This window comes from Mesoplodon bidens, assembly GCF_964165515.1.
Source record: "Mesoplodon bidens genome assembly, chromosome: X".
NCBI classification, from domain to species: Eukaryota; Metazoa; Chordata; class Mammalia; order Artiodactyla; family Ziphiidae; genus Mesoplodon; species Mesoplodon bidens.
This window is the reverse complement of record NC_138163.1, coordinates 53,403,647-53,427,009: the sequence shown is the minus strand read 5'-3', so window position 1 is coordinate 53,427,009 and position 23,363 is coordinate 53,403,647. Positions and strand designations below refer to the sequence as shown.

The 23,363-nt window shown below is 43.3% G+C and overlaps 1 protein-coding gene across 1 annotated transcript in view; it reads right to left on the bottom strand.

The window, feature by feature from the left end:
• Window positions 1-10,912: 10,912 nt before the first annotated feature.
• Window positions 10,913-23,363, bottom strand: part of LOC308609328 (nuclear RNA export factor 3-like) — a gene marked incomplete at both ends in the record, with an annotated part of 47,444 nt that continues 34,993 nt past the window's right edge. The window contains 5 exons of the mRNA XM_081223019.1: window positions 10,913-10,957; window positions 11,093-11,153; window positions 13,552-13,719; window positions 14,261-14,333; window positions 14,926-14,968. Of these exons, the coding sequence (XP_081079145.1) occupies window positions 10,913-10,957; window positions 11,093-11,153; window positions 13,552-13,719; window positions 14,261-14,333; window positions 14,926-14,968 (390 nt within the window). The remainder of the gene's footprint in view (window positions 10,958-11,092; window positions 11,154-13,551; window positions 13,720-14,260; window positions 14,334-14,925; window positions 14,969-23,363) is intronic.

Sequence of the window (23,363 nt, the reverse complement as noted above, 5' to 3'; positions counted from 1 at the left end):
ACAGCTCTTACCTGTACCCACTGCTTAGGCTCTTAACAGTAGTTTCTACAGCATACCGAGAACTGTGGTTTTGGGGAGGACTTATTTCATCCTTATGTGTTAATTTGTTATGTGTTAAATTTCATGTGCTATCGGGGGGAAAAAAGCACATAAAATGAACACATTAGAGAGGGGTGGGTGTAGGTAAAGCCCAAGCTTGTGTGCTTAGAATGTCACTCGAGGCACCAACATCACGGAGGAGATAAGGAATGTGGGTAATCTCAGATCTCCTGTTCTCCCAAAGGTAATGTTCCCCTCAAACTTGCAGATCAAGTAGAAACCTACTGTCATTGGACCCTACTGTCAGAAAACTGACTCAGCCCTCCCAGGCACATGAGCTGTGTGGGTTGGTAAGGGTGCGGGTCATGTAGATGCTGCCATCCTGTGGGCAATAGTTACCTGACAGGCCAAGCCCTTCTTGTCCAGTCAGAACCCTGGGCTCTTAAACCCAAATGGCATGTGGTCCCTTTGGCTCTGTTGCCGCCATGACCCTGTGGTAGATCCAGCCCTTCAAGTCGCTAGAGCATGGTGGACTCCTAAACCCTGCATGTCACGTGGCTCCTTCTCTCATGTGATCCTGACTAGCTACAGCATGTGGTAGCCTCAGCCCTTGATGTGATCTACTGCTTAGGGTTATGTGGATGCTATGGTCTGGTACCCTTCCCAGCATGGTACATGTCACGTTCAGCAATCTCCATCACGTGAAGGTTGTGGGCTACTAAACACTGTAGATCCATGTATGGGCAACAGTGTGGCTCCTACCACACGTGGCACCCAAGGTTCTTCCACTCATGTGAGCTCTGCAGCTTCTGGACTGCTGTTGGTCAAGTGTATCTTATGGTCATGTGCCAGCATGTGGTCACGTGAGACTCAGGCCCCTCAGTCACGTGAAGATTGAGGGCTCCTCAGTTCGGTAGTTCAGGTGGTCTCCGACGTCATGTGATCACCTATGGTCGTGCAGGATGGGCTGCCCTTTAAGAGTGGGGAGGGTCTATTGAACTGCAGCTCGATTAACCTCCAGAAGAGTCAGACCCATAGGTGCAGAAGACCTTTAGACCTGTGGTGGTCGCTCTGGCTGAGGGGGCACTTTGAGGAGATTCTGGCTCAGATCACAACCTTTCCACCAACTTTAATATCCTGCCACGGTGGGTGGTACTCGGGTAGGAGGTGCCCCCGCCGGTACTAGAAGTTTACTCAGGGATCTGGGCTTTAAGAGGCATCCAAGCAACTTCAGACCGAGGTCCGGCAAAGAGCTGAGGGCCCGAGAGAGAGTGTTGGATACAGGTGGGGGGCAGGAGGGGGCTTCTGGCTACGGCCTAACTGTTGTACAGCTGGCAGAGAAAGCCTGTGGGTGTGTGCGACCTGAACCTGGACTGACGGGAGCAGCTTCTGCTAGAGAGTGAAGTGGAGAAGGAGGATCACCTGGCCAGGGTGGGTGGGGCGGCCGTGGACGGGGTGGCTGGGGTTCATGGACTTGGATGTCATCTCTCAGCAGCAGGGCCCTGGTCCGTCATGAAAGTGGTGTTGAATGAGTCAAGGTGAGCAGATAGGAAAATTGTGTTTACATTTATGGGGGAGAAATACTTCTTGATACATGGCTCAAGGATATTGTCACTTGTGATAATTTATATTACATGATGCTTAAATAATCCACTTTATTTTTCTCTCACTTCAGCATTTCCAAGCTTGTTTTGCAAAACACTAGGGCCACAAAAAAACAGCGAAATTTGACTCTACTTCAGAGATGTGTGGAACATACAGGACTACAGATAAATGAATTTCCATACCGTAGGATGTTTTTTAGATAATATGGTAATATGCAATATGAATGTCAAAGGGAGGGATAGTTTCCCCAACTTATGCGGGGATGATACATTTTTCCACAGAGCATCTTAAGAACGAGTGTTCCAGAAAATATGCTGTGAAGATCTGTCCACACTAAATCTCCTACCACTTTAAGACCTTGTGCCTTTGCTTACTAAGAGCAAGAGAATGTATGTTTATAATTATTATAATCTCTTCTTCTTCTCTTTAAGAAATTACTTATTGCTCTGAAATGCATTTTATCATAACACATCAGCCAGACTTTCTCCTGCTTAAATCTATTCACTTTTTAGTCTTCAGAGGTAATTTCAATTTCTAAACATATGTCTGATAGCATGGTGGCAAAGAGAAGTGCATAAGTGCAAATCATTAAGCAGTCTTACCAATAGCAACAAATATAGTGCCCCCCTCTGGAAAGCAAAGTACAACTTACCTGTCAGGATGAGCAGAAAAAATACCTCTCATTTTATGCAAATATCCCACACTTTTCCAAAACACTTTTATTATTATGTAATAATTAAAGCTGCCATGTTTTGAGTCCCTATAATGTGTCAAGCACTGTGATAACCTCGTCAGGTAAGTTGTCATTTCACCCGCAGAAAAATCCTGAGAGGGTGTCATTTCAGTTGGCAGATGAGATACGTGAGTCAGGAGAGGCTGAGCTATGCTGTGGTCGTAGACAATCTCCAAATCTCACTGGCTTATTCCTCACTCCCACTACATGTCCATGGCAGGTGCACGTCCATCACAGGATGGTGGATGTCAGAGATCTGATCTCTTCTTACTGGAATGACGTGGAGACTGAACCCGATAGAGCAGCCACCATCTAGAAAGTTGTTGATTGTAGTGCCTGAGGGAAAGAGGACCCTGGGCCTGGAGGGAGGTCTCACACCAACAACCATATGTTGTGGCCCAGAATTATTTCACATATCACTCAAACCCATTAGCCAGAACTAGTCACATTTATGGCCCCGCCCAAACAAAGGGGATAAAGCAAGAAGTGCAGTTCTGCCACGGGCCTGGAACAGGGGAGAAATGGAAACACTTGGCAAACAGGACCACTGACTGCTGCATGATGCAACTGAAATGCAGAGAGATTGAGTACTTGTGTAAAGTCACATGGGCAGTAAGGGACAGAGCAGGATTTGAATCCAGACAGGTATGTTTTCAAAGTCGAGGTTCTTTACATACTCTTTGCTATATTGTATGCTATTCTCTTAAATGAAATACATATATATTCTTGACCCCTGAACAATGCGGGAGTTGGGGTTGCCGACCCCATGCACAGTTAAAACTCTGCAGATAACTTTTGAGTCCCCCCAAAACATAACTACTAATAGCCTACTCTTGACTGGAAGCCTTCCCGATAACATAAACAGTGGATTAACACATATTTCGTGTGTTATATGTGTTATACAGTGTATTCTTCCAACAAAGTATGCCAGAGGAAAGAAAATGTTATAAAGAACATCATAAGGAAGAGAAAGTACATTTACAGTACTGTACTGTATTTATTGATACCGAAAGTTTGCATCATCTGCTTACAAAATGAATTGTCTGTCCGTCAGTACCAACATCAATACTGTCTTATATGATACAAAACATGGTACATGTTATATGTACTACTAACACTAGACACCAAAAGTAGAAAGATAGTGTGAAAAAAAAATTCATATTTTTTTAGAGGTATAGGGATTCGTGCATTGATAACGAAGAAACAGCAATATGATTGCTTTATGGTTGTCTAGGTGATGGATACCGTTGCTTCATGGTAGCCTAGACCATATGCTAATGAATGAATCATTATAAAGCTTTTATTGCATACAGTATCACCGTCATATTCATAATACAGCATGGAAACATTGTTATACTAAAAAAAGCACATACCTGTGGTGATGATAGGCTGATGCATAGTTTCTCCAATTATGAGAGAGACAGAGACAGAGAGAGACAGAGAGACAGAGAGACGTACTGAATGGGTATGTAATTATTTGAAAGCAAAGTTGTAAAAGAGTAAGAAAACAAACACGTCATTAATTTTTTATTAAATATCACTCACCTTATGCCTGTGTAAGGATAGGCTATCCACTTCAATACCTGTCTTGTACATGATGATCTACACATGTATTTTTTATACATTTGTTGAAAAAAAATGCATGTATAAGAAGACCCACGCAGTTCAAACCCTGTTGTTCCAGGGTCAGCTGTAGTTATAGTAGAGATCCTATTACTTCAGTGCTCCAGTTCCCTCTTCCTTAATCATCTGATGTGCCAAGAGTGGAACTGAATACACGTGGTGGCAGTGGCAGCACTGCAAAGCTTTGGGGCTCCTCCAAACAGATGAATGGATTGGGTATTTGTGTGTTCATTATATTCAAACATAAAAATTAGAAAATAAAACTTGGTGGTAGATGGAAAGCCTGTTCATGGATCATTTACTTTATAAAAATTAATCTCATGTCTTTCCACTCTTGTCAAGGAAAAATAATAAAAATAAGAACAGAAATTAATGGAACGGATAACAGATATGACAGAGTTCAACAACAACAACAAAATGCTAGCTGCAAACATTTTAGAGAGAGAAGAAAAGAAGGATACATCTGGAAACAAGGGTCAAGAAAATTAGAGATAAGGCACAGAGAAGCCACTCTGAAATGAGAAAAGCTGTCACACTTTCAGTTTCAGCAAAGATTCAAAAGATACAATGGTGTAATGGAAAAGATATGCTGATAAATTTAAAATTTAGAGAAAACAGACTAATCCCAGAGAAAAACATGATTTTCCATGCTAAAGAAACAGAAAATCTTAATATTATAAAAAGTATTCTTGACAAAGAATACACAAGAAGGCAAAATTATTAGCCAACCTCAGATAGTTACACAAATGCAAAAATATACATAAATTAATAGCAAGCTAAATCCTGCCACGGCTAGGACAGGAGACACAGGATGACAAAGTCGTGTTTAACCCCAAGCATGCCACGTTGGTTTAACATTAGGAGATCTGTGACCTTAATTTAGCCCATTAGTGCAATAAAGGAAGGAGGAAAGGAGGATTATCACAAAATATTCAGTAAAAAAAGGCCTACAAAAATTGAAACAACCAATCAGCAGTAAAACGGACAATAACAGGAATTGTCAGCAATTCATAAATTGAAAGATGTTTCTTTAGACTGACAACAAATATTAAAAAAAGAGTAAACTGCATCAAACGTCATACTTAAGAGCGAAACGTTGGAAGCATTCCCTTTAAAATCAGAAGAGAGACAAAGATGACTTACATGACCATTTTGTTTTAGCATCACACTATATTTCCTAGGCAGTACAGTGAGTCAGCATGTATATATGCATCTACACACATGTGAATTAATAAATGTGTACAAGGGAAAATAAAGCTGTCAAGATAACACAGTTACCTTCATGCAAATTCAACAGAGGCTAAGGAAATTAAGATTAATGATAGAGATTAATAAGTTTGTTGAGTATAAGACAAATATACACAAAATAATTGTGACAAGTACAAAGTCCCGTTTCCATTTTGAATATACCATTTACAGAAGCAAAAATTATAACGTTGTATAAAATCAACTATGAATCGGATTCCATTGGCAACTCTTCAGACATACCTGAACACTCATATGCTTTCCTGTTCTATAGTGAATAAAAAGCTAAAGACATGAAACCAGTGTCTGTCTCTGTGTGTGTGTGTGTGTGTGCGTGTGTGTGTACACATTAAGCAGAACCCCGTACAGCTCCGATTCTAAATGGCATCTCGCTTGTATCAAGCATATGCACCATCCTGAGAATTGGAGGTGTAAATGAATGACATGGGAGCCACGTATGTCTCAGTGACTTGGTAAGCTGTGTATGATGGGAGGGGTCTCTGGTTCTTATGGAGCAGTCACAGCAGAGTGCCTGGAATGCATACATGTCAGTTAGCACACAGGCAGCAGTGGTGTTTCAGCTATAGCAGTCCCAAGGCGTGAGTGGACTTCCCCTGGCTGCATAGCATCCAAGCCGGCTTTTCTGGCCCTCACAGAGTTTTTGTCAGCTATGTAATATATTTTATTAACAACATCTTATTTTTATGAAATAGCTATTAGAATGAATAGCAGGCATAGGCAAGTGGGAACTTTGATTGATAGAGTACTTGACACCAAAATTGGTTCAAGCCAAGAGCCCTGGAGGAAGTGGGAATCTGAGAAAAGTTATTTGGCTTAGGTGCATCTGAAGACGGTAAGGATCCAACTGACATTAGAGGATGAAATATTGGTGTCCCATGGCACACAATGGTGAAACAGTGCAGGAGTTGTCGCCTGTGGTCACTTAAATGAAATGCCTTTGAAGTCAATGTGTCCGTGGACCAAACAGATGTTGTTAGGGACTCAGAGGAGGCTCCCTTCCCCACAGCACTGAGAAACACATTAGTGCGGAGGGTGTCTTCATCTTCGAAGTGTTCTGAAGTGGCTGACTTGTGTAGGCCACAGATGAGATGGGAGATCCCCTCATTCCAGTGGGGATGTTGTGGTCGTGGAGTTGCAGGCCAAGTAGGAGCACTTAACCTCCTGCCTCAAGGTGAGTGCTGTTTACCTTAATAAGCAGCAACGCTGGAAGGGTAGTCACATTGGATTGACCTACAGCAATCTTTGAAGGTGGCTAATTGATCAACAGATCCCTTGGATCTTGAAATATCTGAACATACTCCAAAGTTGCATTTGATCAGTGTAAAAATAAATAAAATATAAATAAGTATTGATTTATAATAAAATATAAGAACATAAAAATAAATAAATCAAGCTCTAGGCCTGGTGACTTGAGCTATCGTGATCGCGAATGGTAGTCGGTTAGTCAATTCTCACACTTGGCCAAGAGCATGATGAATGAGTGGACTATTGAGGAAGCACCCTACAGTGAAGTGGCAAGTAACTACAGTAACTTTTCTTCCCAGGCTTAGCAAGTGGAACTGTCATCAACTTACCGCTGTTACTGTGCATTTGCTTTAAGGATACTTGCTCTAAGCCAGAGCTCGAAAAACTTTTCCTGGAAAGGGCCAGATGACAAATATATGAGGCTTTGCAGGCCTTTCAGTTTCCGATGGTGCTATTCATATCTGCATTGTAGAGCAAAAGCTGCCACTGACACAGCATGGCTGTCTTCCAATAAAACTTTATATATGGACAGGGACATGTGAATTTCAAATAATTTTCACATGCCAGAAAATACGATTCTTCTTTGGATTTTTTTAACCATTCGACTATGTAAAACATTCTTAGCTTGCAGGTCATAGAGAAACAGGCTCGTGGGCCATAATTCCCCAATCCCCACTGTAAGCTAATGGAATCACTAGGTCTCCAAAAAGAGCACTGAGTGGAAAGTCAGCAAAGTGAGGTGGCAGGCATTCCTAAGGTCTTCTGCCAAGCATAACCCCAAAGCTGATGCCTTTTAACATAGTGGTTTTCAACCTTGGTTGCACACTGCAATCACATGAAGAGTTTTAAAAATGTGATTGATTGGGTCTGCCCCAAAATCTGTTTTAATTGTTGTGGGTGTAGGCTGGCGCTAGTGATATTTTCAATCTTCCCAAGTGACTCTAGTGTGTAAACAAGGTTGAGAACTGACTAAACAATTTAAATGATGAGAGTGCAAGTATTTTATAATATTTAGTTTAAAAATCTTATAGTTGTGGTTTTGGAATAATAATATTCCAATAATGAATACATAGAATATTCCAATCATAATAAATACATAACCGTGCTCGAAAGTATGAAATAAGAATTCCCATGTAATAAACGGAGAATGCTCTTCTTCAATGAAGGAAAGAAGGAAGGGAAGGAGCGAGGGAGGGAGGGAGCGAGTGAGGGAGGGAGGGAATGAGAAAGCACAGTGGTAAGGCAGGGGCCACCAGTGGTAGGGTCAGGGAGGAAGGCTAAACCACTGATGAGCCCAGAGCCAGGTATGGGTTAAAGCCAAGCACCCAGGAGCCCAGGGCTGACTCGACAGTGAAGTCTTCTCTTCAGGAGACGGTCACAACCCAGGGTAAGCGTGGAAGGGACAGAGCAAACACAACACATGGAGTGATTGGCACTGAGGGAAAAGGAAAAAGAGAAAAGCCTGGAAAAGACCTAAAGAGAGTATTTCCCTAGAGAGATAAAGGAGTGGTAAAGTTTGAAATTATATCCATTGTGTAAGAAGAGAACACTGACCAGGAAGATGGCTGATTGAACACAAGGGTGGAGTTTCACTTCCTCCTGAAACTTCATTAAAACAACATGAAAGGTAAACAAATCAATACAATGGTATATTACCCAGGAATAAAAAGGCAAGAACATGGGTGGATCTGAAGAAAAAAAATTATGCTAAGTTAAAGAAGCCAGACAGAAAGGAGTACAGGATGAGTGATTCCATTTATACAAAATTCTAGAGCAGGAAAAGCTAATATATGGAAATGGAAAGCAGATCAAAGTTTGCGTGGGACCAGAGGAAGAAGAGGAGATTAACTGGGAACCTTTATGGAGTGTGGCATGTGCTCTATATATTGATTAAGCTGGTGGTTAACCCTAACCCCTGATTTTTACATGTAAGGAACCGGGCATCAGGAAAAGTTGGGTGAGTCATGTAAAGTGTTGCAGCTTATTAATCAGCGAGGAGATACTCATATCTGCTTATCAATGATAAATTGTCCTTGTTATGCTGCGTAAGGAGGCAACAGGTATAGTGCTTCACCCTAAGCACCTGGGAAGATGCTGACCCAGACACAAACATCCTTTTATACAAGCAAAGCGTAGATCTGAATGAATAACTATTGTGCATTTCAATCACACATTTATAAACATAGTTGACATTCTCACGCGTTCCTTTGGCTTGACTTCTTAATGTTAATTATTACACATAAAAAGAAATAGGGCTTCCCTGTTGGCGCAGTGGTTGAGATTCCGCCTGCTGATGCGGGGGACATGGGTTCGTGCCTCAGCCCAGGAAGATCCCACATGCTGCGGATAGGCGGGGCCCCTGAGCCATGGACACTGAGCCTGCGCGTCTGGAGCCTGTGCTCCACAATGGGAGAGGCCACAACAGTGAAAGGCTCACGTAGCGCAAGAAAAGCAACAACAAAAAAACATAAGCATTCATTAATATCTTCTTCTGAGGAACTATACTGTAATATACAGTTTTATACCCTGAGTTTTTTTTTTTTTCACATTGTATCATGCGGTGTCAGGAATATTCTGTCTTGCATTTTGCAACCTACCACTTAAACCCAATCTGTTTCCTTTTTTTCTTAATATCTTTAATGGAGTATAATTGCTTGCTTTACAATGGTGTGTTAGTTTCTGCTTTATAACAAAGTGAATCAGTTATATATATATACATATGTTCCCATATCTCTTCCCTCTTGCTTGTCCCATGAGACTGGCAGCCACATTCACGGTGCTTCTTGCTGGTCCCACGGGTCATAATATGGATCTTGTTCTCCCCCAAAACTGTGATTGTGCCTTCTGCCCTCTATGGAGGACCCCTGAGGGTATGACACAGAGGATGAGTTTTGTTTCCCACGGCCCCTCCCAGGCATGGAGTGGCTTTCTCGGTTGTGTCTCTCAAAAACATCTAAAAACGTATCGTACCCATAGCTGCCTGGGGCAAGGGAAAGAAGATAAGGCAAGCAGCAGAGAGCCCCCGAAGCCTGGGAAGGGTGAGGGTGATGAGGAAAATTCTTGGGGGAATAAGAGTTTTGAAGGGCATAGCAGAGATTCCAGAGTGCAATGCATATGTACAGGGTAGGACACAGGCTCAGCAAAGGTCTGACAGGAAGCCAAGCTTGCACATGTGGCTGACCTTTGGGCTCCTCAAAAGCTGGAGGTGAAGGCTAAGGCAGAGTTGGAGGCAGCCTGGCTAAGCATTGGTGGAGTGTCCCAGATCAGAAGGCAATCTGCAAAGACTAGACAATATTGTTTTCCTTTCCGTTTTGGCTCCAGGCCCTTCAGGAAATCTCTGTCAAGTCACTATCTGACCACTGATGAAATAGAAGGACAACTTCTGTGAGCACGTATGACAAGGATTTCAATCTTTGCAAAAATACATATCCCAATGTGTGTATATACTACAATTTGTTTACCCACTCATGCCTTGATGGACAGATGGGTTGTTTCAACCTTTTGAATATAATGAGTAATGCTGCTGTGAGCATTCACGTACAATAATTTGTTTTGGCACCTCTTTCATTTCTTTCGGGTATACAGCTAGGAGTGCAGTAGCTGGGTCATATGGTACTTCTGTGTTTAATTTTGTGAGGAACCAACAAACTGTTTTCCACAGCAGCGAAACCATTTTTATCCCCACCAACAATGTACAGAAGTTCCAATTTCTCCACATCCTCACCAAAGCTCTTCTTGTTATGTTTCTGAAAAAAAAAAAGCTACAGGCAATGTAGTAGGTGTGAAGTGGCATCCTATTGTGTCTTTGATTTGCGTTTACTTAACGACTAATTGATTTTCCTCTGATCATTGCTTTTGCTGTGTCACACAAGTTTTGGTATGCTGTGTTTCCATTTTCAATTGTCTAAATGTATTTTTAAATTTCCCTACTTGATGCATGATATATGTAAACCCATCTAGCTGGGACATAAAGGAGTTTTGACGCATGCACTTTAAATCCCATTGCTATCCCATTTTTGTGCAGAATCTTCATATTTTATAAATGGAAAAAAATTGTATAAAAACCCCACTTATTTGTGTTAGAAGTTGCCTCGTCCTCAGGGAGGAAGGCAGGGACGTTCAGGCCTGGACCTACTGGCTCGTGATTGGGGAAGGGAAGAGCAATGGAGGACACACGACATACAGCTTGCAACAGCACTCTTTATTATGAAACCAAACAGCAATTGTGAGTGGGGAAAAGACACAGAACAGCCGACCCTTCAAGTGGCTATGTTACCTGGCCTACAACATAACTTTGGATTCTTGGTCAGCCAGGCCTCCAACCCTAGGCATGGACGTGGCCTGAGGCTGGAGATAAAAGATGATGTGGATGAAGACAAGGATGACATCCAAGGGCTCCTTTTAGGGGATTTCTTTGAAGGCCTCCTCTGGGATCTTGTCCTCGGTCTGGAGAGAAGGAGTCGGAATGTCAGAAGAGCCCGCTCCCCAAGTTCCATTCCCAGGACACTGACCTCCACTTTCTTGGCCTCCCTGAAGGCCCAGAAATGTTCATCTTTACCCCAGTTGATTCCCAGACCTCACCTTGAGCATACTGCAGACCTGACCAGCTCTGGTGCAGTTCCACTCGTTGTCCTGAAGGCACCTGCAGTCGTGATCTCCATTAGTACCACAGTACAGTCACGGTGACCATGCAAGCCACCACTAAATCTATGCCACTTTCTTGCTGAGACACATGTACCAGTATGAACACTATGTGTAATGACGAAGAAAGACCCAGTGAAAAGCAAACCATGTATCACTAGCATTCATTCCCACTAGAATTCAAAACAGAAAAGTAGAGCTGGGCTAAAGAACAAGGGAATTCAATATATACTGATCAAGAAAGATGTTCAAGAAAATAACAAATGAAAAATTCTAAAGTACAAGTCTCCAACCATCTTCTATTGAGATATAATGCACACACCACTTTAAAGTATACAAATCAGTGCTTTTTCATACATTCACATGATTGTGCAACCACCACAACTAATTCCAGAGTAATTTTACCACCTCAAAAAGAAGCTCCTTAACCATTAGTGATCACTTCCTATTCCTCCCCGTCCCCCAGACCCTGGCAACCACTAATCTACTTTTGGTCCGTGTGGATTTGCCGATTCTGGACATTTCATACAATATTTGACTTTTTGTGACTGGCTTCTTTCACTTAGCATCATGTTTTCAAGGTTCATCCATGTCATGATGTGTATCAGAACAGTATTCTTTTTTATGACTGAATAATATTCTACTATATGGATGTACCAAGATTTATTCATCCATTCATCAGCTACAGGACATTTGGGTTGTTTCCACTTTTCGTCTATTATCAATAATGCTGCTATGAACGTTCCTGAACAAGTTTTAGAGTGTACACATGTTTTCATTTCTCCTGGTAGGATACTTAGGAGTGGGATTACTGGGTCTTATGGTAACTCCGTGTTTAACATTTTGGGGAAGTACCAAAATGTTTTCCCAAACCACTGCTCCCTTTTATATTCCCATCATAACACATGAGAATTCCAATGTCTCCACATCCTCACCAACACTTGTTATCATTCCTTTCACTAATTAAAGCCATCTTAGTGGGTGTGACCTGGTAACTCACTGTGGTTTCAATTTGCATTTCCTTGATGACTAACGATGTTGAGAAGTTTCTCATGTCCTTCCTGTCCATTTATATGTCTTCTTTGGAGAAATGTCCATTCAGAGCCTTCCCCCAGTTTAAAAAAATTGGGGTGTTTGCCTTTTTATTGTTGAGTTGCAAGGGTTCTTCACATATTCTTGCCGGATATGTGATATGCAAATATTTTCTCCCATTCTGTTGGTGGGCTTTTCACCTTTTTGATACTGTGCTTTGATGCTCAAAAGGTTTTAATTTTGACGAAGTCAACAATTTATCTAGTTTTTTTCCTTGGTTGCTTGTGCTTTTGTTGTCATATGTAAGAAATGATTGCCTAATTCGTGAAGACTTACACCTATGTTTCCTTCCCAGATTTTTATAGTCTTAGCTCTTACTTTTAGATCTTTGATCCATTTTCAGGCTAGGTTCGTACATGGTGTGTGAGTTAGGGGTCAAAATTCTTTGGTTTGCACACGGATACCCACTTGTCCCAGCACCATTTTATGAAAACAATATTATTTTCCCATCAGATATTTTCAGCACTCTGTCTGGTTGATAATCAGTTGACCAAAAATGTGAGTGTTTATCTGCGGACTCTCAGTTCTATTCCACTGATTCATACACTGTCCACAGGCCAGTACCACGTAGTCTTTATTACTGTGGCTTTGTAGCAAGTTTTGAAATTGGGACGTGTGAGTCTTCTAACTTTGTTCTTCTCTTTCGAGATTGTTTTGGTGCACTTCCATATGAAGTTTAGGATAACCTTGTCAACTGTTGCAAAGAAGGTTTCTGATAGGGACTGCATTGAACCTAGTTTGCTCTGGGTAGTACTGCCATCATAATAATATTGCCTTCCAACCCATGAAAATGGAGTGTCTTTCCATTTACTTAGGTCTGCTTTATTTTTTTCAACAGCGTTTTACAGACTCTGGAATATGAGATTTGCACTTCTTTTGTTACATTTGTTTCAAAGCGTTGTACTATTTTGATGCCACGGTAGCTGGGCTTGCTTTCTTAATTTCTTTTTCGGTTGTTCATTGCAAGTACATGGAAATACAAATAAGTTTTGTATATCGGTCTTGTATCCTGTAACTTTGGTGAACTTGGTTATCAGTTGTAGTAGGGTGTTTTTTTTGTTGTTGGTTGGTTGGTGTGCATGTGGATTGTCCTGGATTTTCCATATACAAGATAATATCACTGAGCATTATACTATCTTGAAAACCCTTTACACATATACTAGTATGATACCTTTTTCATGTGTTCACTTTTATTTTTGGAAGCAAAATATTCAAAAAGCTATTTTTCCAAATTGCTTTCGAGTTTCCATGATTCACTCCCCTACCGTTCCAACCCAACCTCATTCCCATACACACCAAGCACTCACTTCTGAGACCACTCGAGTTTCATCCCAGACAGGGTGGAGAAAGCCTGCACCATCTCCTGCTGCTCCTGGGAGAGGGAGGAGGGTGTAGGCATTGGGATGGAGAACGCACTCTGAGTCTCACTGGGGCTGGCGTCCCTCACAAACAGTTCGTCTTTCACAATGCATAGACTGGAGGATAAACGGGCACTCAGACAACTGGACAGATGGACCACCCCACACTCCAAACAACGATCCTGCTCCCACTGCCACTCAGCAACTAGATTCCTTCCATACCCCTGCTGTGTCTGTCTCCCAGGTTCCATAACTAGTACCTCTGCCCCTCCCCACAGAGCCCACCTTTGGAGAGACTGTCTATCACCTTCACTCGATTAATAGGTTTATCCCCAACCCACGTGCAATTTCACATTTACCCTTTACCACAGCCCAAGGGCTGGATGCTCTGATCCCCATTCACGGAAGAAGACACTGAGCCACACAGAGGTCATGTGACTTGACCAAGATCACACAGTGAGTGAGTGTTGTGTCAAGGAGAGAACCCATAGGCCGATTTCAGAGCCCATGCTCTTCTTAACCACTAGGCTAGACTGCTCCTGGGATCTCCCTGCTGGCTTTCCACAATACTGAGTAAACCTAAGGTCTGCACCACCACATTCCCATGCCCCTGAGCCCAGGCGGGGATGTGCATCCCCGCCCACTAAAGGGCTCTCACCTGCAGTAGCTGGCAGGGGTAGTGATGAAGGTCCGGGTGAAGGCACGCACACAGCCCTGAGAACTTCCTTCCACTTCAACAGCAAACAAACAACAGTACCCCTTACAGCCGCACGTGCTCTACACGCTCACATGGTGTTGCCCAGTCAGGGTGTGACTGGACACTCATGCTGAGAGGGCAGCTGTTCACGGTTCCAGGGTGTCGGGAGTGGGGAGGGCAACTATAGGAGCAGTCTGCGCCCAGTGACAGGGTCCCTGACAACCACTACACACGTTCACGGGATGCACTTTTCACAGCCGCCGAAGAGGTGGATACTACTACCCCATTGTGCAAATGAAGAAGCTGAGAGGTTAGGCAATGGACCAAGTTCTAAGAGCAAGGATCTGGAATGAGAGCCACCAAACTCCACAGCCTGTGTCCCCAACACCCAGGGTGTGCAGGGCAGACAGGCGTGGACACACCTCAGACCTGGGGTGTCTGTGGGAAGACTGAGGGCTAGAGAACAGAGGAGGAAGGGGAAGGGAGGGGAGGGGAGGGGAAGGAAAGGAAAGGAAGTAAATGGAAGGGAAGGGAAGGGGTCAGGGAAGCTGGGTGGTTCTGTACGTGAGCCTGGCCAGGGGGAGGCAGCAATGAGACATCAGGGGTGGGGGTCTACACACACACACCTTTCTTGAACACCCCGCTGATGGAGAAACAGAGCATCATCTCCTGAAAGGGAAGAGCCCAGGCACCCAGTCACCACCTCCACCTCCTACCCACCCACGGCTTCCTGGGCCCGCCCGAGTGAGGACGCAGGTGCTCACCGTCTGGAACCACATGTCCACCCGATGGAGCTGAAGTCATGCTGAGTCTTGGGCAACACACAGAGGGTGTGCACAATGACACATTTTGTGTGCTTCAGCAGCTGGACCCGTAGGTCTGTGAAGAGAGGGGAAGCGAACAAAGGTCAGGGGCTGCCATGCCCTGGGCCCTATGATTGACCCCTTCACTGCCCTTTCCCAGCCAGTCTCCCCATCGCACACTCATGGGGGTCCTTGAGCTTCTTTATATTCCTGCTGTCCTTGAAGTACTTGCACAAGCTGCTTCTATGAGAAAAAAAGGAAGAGTGGGTGGTGGGTGTATGCAGTAGCTGGCCTGTGTCTGCTGGGTAGCCACACAACCCAGGAGCAGAGTCTGGCCTGTGAAACTCACGGGGCTGGGTCCTCGGGGAGGAAGGGAATGGTCAGGGAGAAGCAGGCCTCCTCGAGATAAGCACAATGGATATGCTGTCAGTCTCCACACTCATGGATCAAGTAATACCTGAGGGAGAGTAATGAGGACAGTCAATCTCTGTGGTCTGGACCTCAAATGAGACTTGAGAACTCCGATGAGCAGACCTGTGCTTAGGTCTCCTCAACTCTCCTAGCCCTCCTCCCCTTGCTCAGATTCCCAAGGGTACTTACTGCTGCAGGAATTGCAGGACTAGACTCTTCAGGGTCACAGAGCCTATATAGCATTCCTGGAATCAAAAGGCATTTGAGATTGTGTGGCTGATAAGGGATCTGTGGCTCTCCTGCAACTCACCAAATGTTGTTTGATCCTCTTCATCACCTTGCAGGGCTTTATTATGTAGGGTGTGTCAATGTCAATGATAATTGGTGAGGGTAACTCCTGGCCATCCTGGAGAAAGGAAGAGGAAATCAGGATTGGAGACCAGGGGAGTGGCCCTTGATGACTGGGAAAAAAGTTTGGTCAAGGAGGGTGAGGGTCAGAGGTCAGGTGTGAAAGGGCGCTGGAAATTCCATGGGAAAGCTTACAATAGATGACTTCATCATGAGGTCTTGGAAGTCTCTAATGTTATATGCAATTTCTGTGTGTGTGTGTGTGTATTTATGGGTATATTTCCAGAAACTATATCCATGTCATTTTCAGGAGTCCATGTGCCCCAAAATGGTTAAGGGTCTGATGCCAACATGTAATCTAGGCAAGAACCAAAGGGCTTGAAGGCAGGTGCAGAGGTCACCGACATTAGTAAGAGACAATGATTTTCGTAGGCACTTACCAGGCATAACAACTTTGGGAAACATTCTCTGATGGCCCTGTCCAAAACCAAAAATAGAGAAGAGGTGGTTGATAGTTCAAGGTTGCAATGCTTCCTTTGAGCTAAAATGCTAATACCAAAAACAGAGATCAGTGTGTTCTGGCCCATCCAGCAGCCCCATTTGCACACCTCTGCTTCTGATTTTAAGGGTTTTTGGTCCACTTCCCTGTTGAGCACTGAGCATCTGTCATCTTACTGTGTGAAACGCACTGTCTCCTAATCTCGCTCAATACCTTCACTTTAATATTCCTTCCCTCCCAACCTTCCTCTCCTTCCCGTGGAGAGCTCCCACCCAGACAACCCAGATTCCCTTCTCCAGTGCCACAGTGGCCAGCATTTCAAACCCATGCTGCAGGGCTACCTTCCCCTCCCTTCCTCCAGGGCCCCATGGTTCTCCATAGTGGCTAAGAATAGTTCTAAGAATTTTAGAATGCAAAATTATACACCCACTATGGAGAACACTATGGAGAACGTAACGCGTCGCTGTGGGGCCCTACCTGACTTGCAGGGGCTTGGCTGGCAGAGGCCACAGAGTAGAAGGATGCATGTGACCTCAGGATTCAGGTGCCCTCAATCGTGAACTGTGACCGAGAGAACTGAGCCTCAGGAGACCACAGCATGTCCCATGACCATAGAATATACACGACCAACAGCCGAAGGGTAGGTGCGGTGTTCACATGACAGCAGGTGCTTTGCCTGCCATGTGATGGTAGGGGCCACATCCCTGTTGACTCAGGGATCTGAAGATTCTGGTAGGCAGCAATCTTCACAAGATAGAGATGGCTGAGCCTGATATGTGACCAAGGGGGATATGTGACGGACCATAGCATCCATATGACTCTCAGAAGCAGGTCACCTTTGTGACTTGGAGGGCTGAGGCTGCCACATGCCACTAGCTCCTGAGGGCCACATGACAGGATGAATCCACATGATGGGCAGGTTTTAGGAGTCTGCCATGCTCTAGCGACTTGAAAAGCTGGATCTACCACATGATCATAGTGGCAATAGGTCCAGAGAGACTACACGAGCTCAGGATTTAAGGGCTCATGGTGCTGACATGGCCAGTAGGTCTGGGCCTGCCACATAACTGTCTGGGCCTGCCACTTGATGGCCGCATCCATGTGACCATAGCCTTAGGAGCCCACGGTGCTCAAAAGCTGCGTCAGCCTCCTGAGTGTAGCATAGTGACAGTAGGGTTCTCCCGACTGCGTGTTTCAGGAGGCCGTTCTCTTCACGAGAGCTGGAGATCTGAGATTGTCCACATTCCTGGGCTTCCCGTTGATGGTGGTGCCTCCAGATGATCTTCCTCAGAACACAAACTGGCTTCACCTGCCCCAACCCCTTTTTAATGTGCTAATGTGCTTCGTTCGTGTGCTAAATTTTTTCCCTAATAACACGTGAAATTTAACACATAAATTAACACATAATAATGGACTCGGTCCTCCCTAAATCCATAAACATTGCCATATTTTAGAGTCTACTTCAAAAACCTAAGCGGTGGGTACAGGTAAGATTTGTTGCCATAAATTCATGCAAGTCTAAGAGAAATTAAAGCAAACTCATTAAGTGAATTTTAGCTGTTAATTTTGAAAAAAAATGTATATAATGATTACTATGTGTCAGGCACGTTAATACGTCACATCCTTTAATAGTGGCAATTCTATCAACTAGCTACTATGATTATTATTCCAGTTTTCACAGATGAGAAAGTGGAAGCACAGATGTGTTAAGTCACTTGCCTAAGTGGTAACTGAACCTATAGGTGCCAAACCAGGGTTTAAGCCTAGGCACCCTGGCTCCAGACTTTGTGTTTCGATCACCCACAAGAGTCTCCAAAGAAAATTAAAAATAATTCATTCTTCCTTATTCAGACTAAGCGGAAAGGCATCCACAGTTACTGAAAAGATGAGATCATAGAGGACCTCTTTAAAGTGCCATTTAAATAATTCCCAGTACTACCAGTAATTAGAACTAATCGTAGCTGAAGCCAGTTAAGGCCCTTGGATTCATTTTAAGGTATAAATATAAACTTCTCGTTAATAAGTGAAGTATATGTGTATATAAAAGGTGATATAAAATGCTAGACGTTAGTTGAAAACGTTTCCTTCTTTTATTTTTAAACACTCTAAAGAGAAATACTGCAGACTTTATGGCTCTTTTTCTCTAAAGAGAAATATTGCAGACTTTATGGCTCTTTATGGAATTCCAAAAGTTAAAAGTGAGCAGAATCTGAATTAGATATTACTGTACTTATATTTTGTTTGCATCTTCCTAGAAAGGACAGAGAAAGGGAAAGGAGAATATGCAATAGAGTTTTCGGGTTTTTTTTAATTGCAGTTTTACAAACACCTCTTTTGCTGATTTATGTGGAAAACTGAAGATCTGTCTGTATATCCAAAAGAGGTTTGATGTGATCTTGCCCAATTGCTGGCTTAGGCAAACCTAACGCTATACAAGCAGTGCGATTATTTTGCTGGCACCCTGAAACATGGCATGGCTACATAAATAACCTGAAGAATATACAACAGACCAAATTTTGCACCAGGGTTAAATTTGAATATACTAGTAAAGATAACAGACTGTAGTTGTAAGCCTATTGAAGGAAGTAGTGATTTTTTGGAGTGACTCTGTTTGGGCACATGGGTGTTACTTAGATAATTTTGGAAAATTATTTATGGGACAAATGTAAATGCAGGGTATGAAAATGGAGACACGTGTTTACAATAGAGCCTATTATGAAAACTCAAGATGGATTTAGGAAGCATCTGTATACAATCACTGGATGGAATCTGCCATCATGACCTGATGTCTGTCCCAACTGTAGCTTCTGTAATGGACAAATCCACTAATGGTGATTGAGGTTAACTTCTTTCACCAAAAGCCAAACCCTGGAGTTCTAATTATAACTTTCTTGCGAAGGTTTAGATATTCTCCTGTCAGAACGAATGGTCGTATCATTTATTCTTGCCCTGAGATGATTACCAGGAGTTATTTTAGGATTAAAGTATATTTAGTTACACCAGTGGGTGCCTGTCAGCTCTTTCTAACATACATTGGGGAAGGGATGCTAAGGCTTTGGATAAACCCCTCTATGAACACAGCTTATGTGAGCTAGGCAGTTTAGGAACTGCACGTATCAGGTGCTGTGTCTGTTTAGGTGAGGCAGGCTGATAAGTTATTCTTCTTGAATGTTGTTTGGCAAGGTTTACTGGGAACAACTTTTACTTCTTTTATATTTCTGTTTTGGGGTGGACGTTTTGGAGGTCAGTGCTAGTGGCTTTGTTTAACACAGGGAAATGGGAAAGGAGAATAGCAGATATTTGTCATGCTGCTAAATTAAACACAAATACTCAAATGCTTTTGGTTCAAACACAAATATGTACAACTCAAGTAGAGGTCCTATGTGAATTTACTTTCAGAAAGGAAAATTGACCTAATCTGGTAACATTATCCATAGAACTTATCAGATATTGCTGTACCTTTATAGAAATGGTAATCAAAACATGTTTTTCTTTGTTCCTTTAAGAAGCTCGTTAATTAACTAGAAGTGACTTTCCCGTCAGTGTCAAGCAATGGGAAAGAAGAGAAACAATTGTAGATAATGCTCCCTGTCAGAGTACTCAGTGTGCTCCCTTCCCCCAGCACAGTGTAAATTTTAACAGCTGTAAGTGATGACCTCATTTTTGGGGACTACCACAGCGTTGAAACAGGAAATTACATCCACAGTGAAAACTTCCTTTGAGGCCAAAGGATGGAAAGGGTCGAGAAGGCAGGGATTCCTTTCACGGTTTTTGCTTATAAACTATGTCATTTGTGATGGTATGATTCTCTGGTACAGTTTGAAAATCCCTTCCGGGTGAAGACCATTTAAAAATTAAATAAGTGTGTTTCAAGGCTTTAAAAGTTATTAGACAGGGAGAATTGAAGTGGTCCTAGCTTGGCTCTTATTATCCACTCATTGTAACTATTTTTTTTGCCACAACCCCCAAATAATTCTAACTATAGTCTTTGAAAGTATTGTGATATGTGTTTTTACGTAAACAGCCACATTGTTTTCTTGTTACGATATCACACTGCCATCTACTGCTGGTGGATATGTTCCCATATGATGTAAATGAGTGACATTTGCCAGCTTTCTTTAGGATAGAAGCAGGCTTTGAGGACTAAGTCATATCAATGAACTCTGCACTTTCGTCACATCATCAGATGATGTTTTAATTATCTAATTCATGTAGCGCATTTGGGTCCAAAGATCATTTAAAATGTACATGATGTTCTACCTTTTTTTCCCCACAAAATCTGGAAAAACCTGGCATATCCTGTGCTCTCTAAAAACTGACAGTCACTTGCAATGGTTAACTATCACTGGATTCTGTAATTCTAATTTAGTCTAGTGTATCTGTTTTTATATGGGACACGTTGATGCAATTCAAAGTCTCCCAAATAGGGAGGGGGATCAAGATGGTGGACTAGAAGTATGTGGAGCTCACCTCTCCCCACAAACACATTAAAAATACCCCTACATGTGAGGCAATTCTCTCAGAAAACCAACTGGAAACTGGGAGAAGATCTCCTACACAACCAAAGCTGCAAGGAATATCGCCACATATACAGGAAGGACAGAAAACATTTTAAAGGCATGAGGACGGTCCTGGCACCGCTGGGGGAGATCTGTAAAGGAGGAGAGGTACACATAGGCAGACACTTGACCCAGGAAGCCCCCTTGCCTGCTGGAAAAGCTGCTGGGATAGATGGAGGGGCTGGAAAAGCCTAAATTCTGCTCACAAGGAGTGCATGCATGCTGGCTTGCTAACAATCAGGGCAGAGAGAGACTGGCACTGGCGGCTGCTGCCTTGCTGCACTTCCCAATCCAAAGCACACACAAGGGGGTGGGGCCACAGATGCCCACAGCAGCTGAGCATTGAATCTTAGGTAGACCGGTCCAGGGAGAGGACCTGATCTAGATGTGTGGAGACAGACCACAGGGCCTGGGGTATGGTCTGGGCCAAACCAAGGAGCCCATTGTCAGCCTGCACATAGTGGGGGCAGGTCCTGCCACAGTGCCCATTGTCAGTGTGCACACAGTGGGGGCAGGTCTGGCCATGGTGGTCTTTGCCAACACGTGCACCAGATGGCACCACGGAAGGCACAGTAGCTGGGCACTGCATCTCGGTTGGATGGGCACAGGGCAAGGGTATGCAGTTGTTCATTTCACGGTGGGAGCACACTGGCCCCGCTCACTCTACACCATAGCTAGGAGCCAGATCTGGAGCTGACAGGTCCTGGGAGAGGTCTGACACAGAGGCTGCCAAGGTTCCAGGCAGTGGCACAACCACCTCAATTCCTGCAGCCACAGGGATCTAGCCTCCAGCACCAGCCTACTGCACACCACATCCCAGCACTAGGTCTGGGGTGAACACAACAGAGAAAGAGATGCAACCATGGGCTGCTTCTGGGCAGAGTCATGGATGCCTGCAGTGGAGGCACATAGGTTTGCAGTGACCACACGGACCTCATTAGCTTCAGTGGTCACCTCCTTTGCATCAGGCCATGGGCTCAGAGGCAGTGGAACCTGACTGAACCTGACCCTCAGGGCTTCTACCCCAACAGCTAGGAATCAGACCCCAGCCCCAACAGGGCTGTGACAGCCATAATGCAAAGAGGAGGCCCCAGCCAAGAACCAGTGCAGGCTCTGGTCAACACAACTTCAAGCACACACCCTATCAAGGGAACAAGGGCCAGCACACTTTAAGGAAATACATGGCAAGCACCCACACCAAAACCAGCCCTTGCACCAAAACTATTGGACTCATACCATCTACAGAGGGATCCTCCAACATAAAATCACCCCTTCAAGAACACAGTAGATTCATGCCTGTCCTAAATTCAGAGATGAAGAAAGTTAAGTAGAATGAAAACCAGTGGAAGTATTCCCAAAAAACAGAACAAGAGAAATCCCCTGAAGGAATAAATAATGAAGGAGACCTCACCAGTCTACTAGACCCCAGATTCAGAAAGGAGGTAGGGAAAAGGCTAAAGAAATTAAGGAAGATTATTGATAGAAATGCAGATCACTGCAACAAGGAAATAGAAACTATAAAGAGAAATCAATCAAAACTAGACAATTCAATTGCTGAGATAATAAACAAAATAAAAGCAATAAATAGCAGACTAACCAAAGCAGAAGAATAAATAAGTGATCTGGAAGACAGAATAATGGAAACCACCAAATCAGAACAGCAGACAAAAAGACAAATTTTTTAAAATGAAGAATACATAGGAGATCTATAGGATAATATAAAGCATGCGTAATATGCATAATCATATGCATAATGGGCACAGTCATATGCATAATAGGGGTACCAGAAGAAGAGGAGAGAGAAAAGGGGATAGAAAATGTATTTGAAGAAATTATGGCTGAAAACTTCCCAAACCTAAAGAAGAAAACCAATATCCAGGTACAGGAAGCACAGAGGGTCCCACACAAGAAGAACCCAAATAGAGTGACAACAAGACGTAGCATAATTAAAATGGCAAAAGTGAAAGATATAGAGAACTACAAAGTCAACTGGAAAACAGGGTTTAAAATGGCAGCAAGTACATACTTATCAATAATTACTTTAAATATCAGTGGACTAAATGCTCCCATCAAAAGACAGAGTAGCTGAATGGATAAAAAAAACACCAAGAACCTACAATATGCTGCCTATAAGAGACTACTTCAGGGCACAAGACACAGACAGATTGAAAGTGAGGAGATGGAAAGCTATTTCATGCAAATGGAAACAACAAGAAAGCGGGGTTAGCAATACACATATCAGAAAAAATAGACTTAAAGTGCATAAAGACAAAGAAGGACATTATGTAATGATAAAGGGATCAATAAAGAAGAGGATATTACACTTGTTAGCATATATACACCCAGTAGAGGAGCACCTAAATATATAAAACAGATACTTACAGACGTAAAGGGAGAAATTAACAGGAATACTATAATACTAGGGGACTATAACACCTCACTGA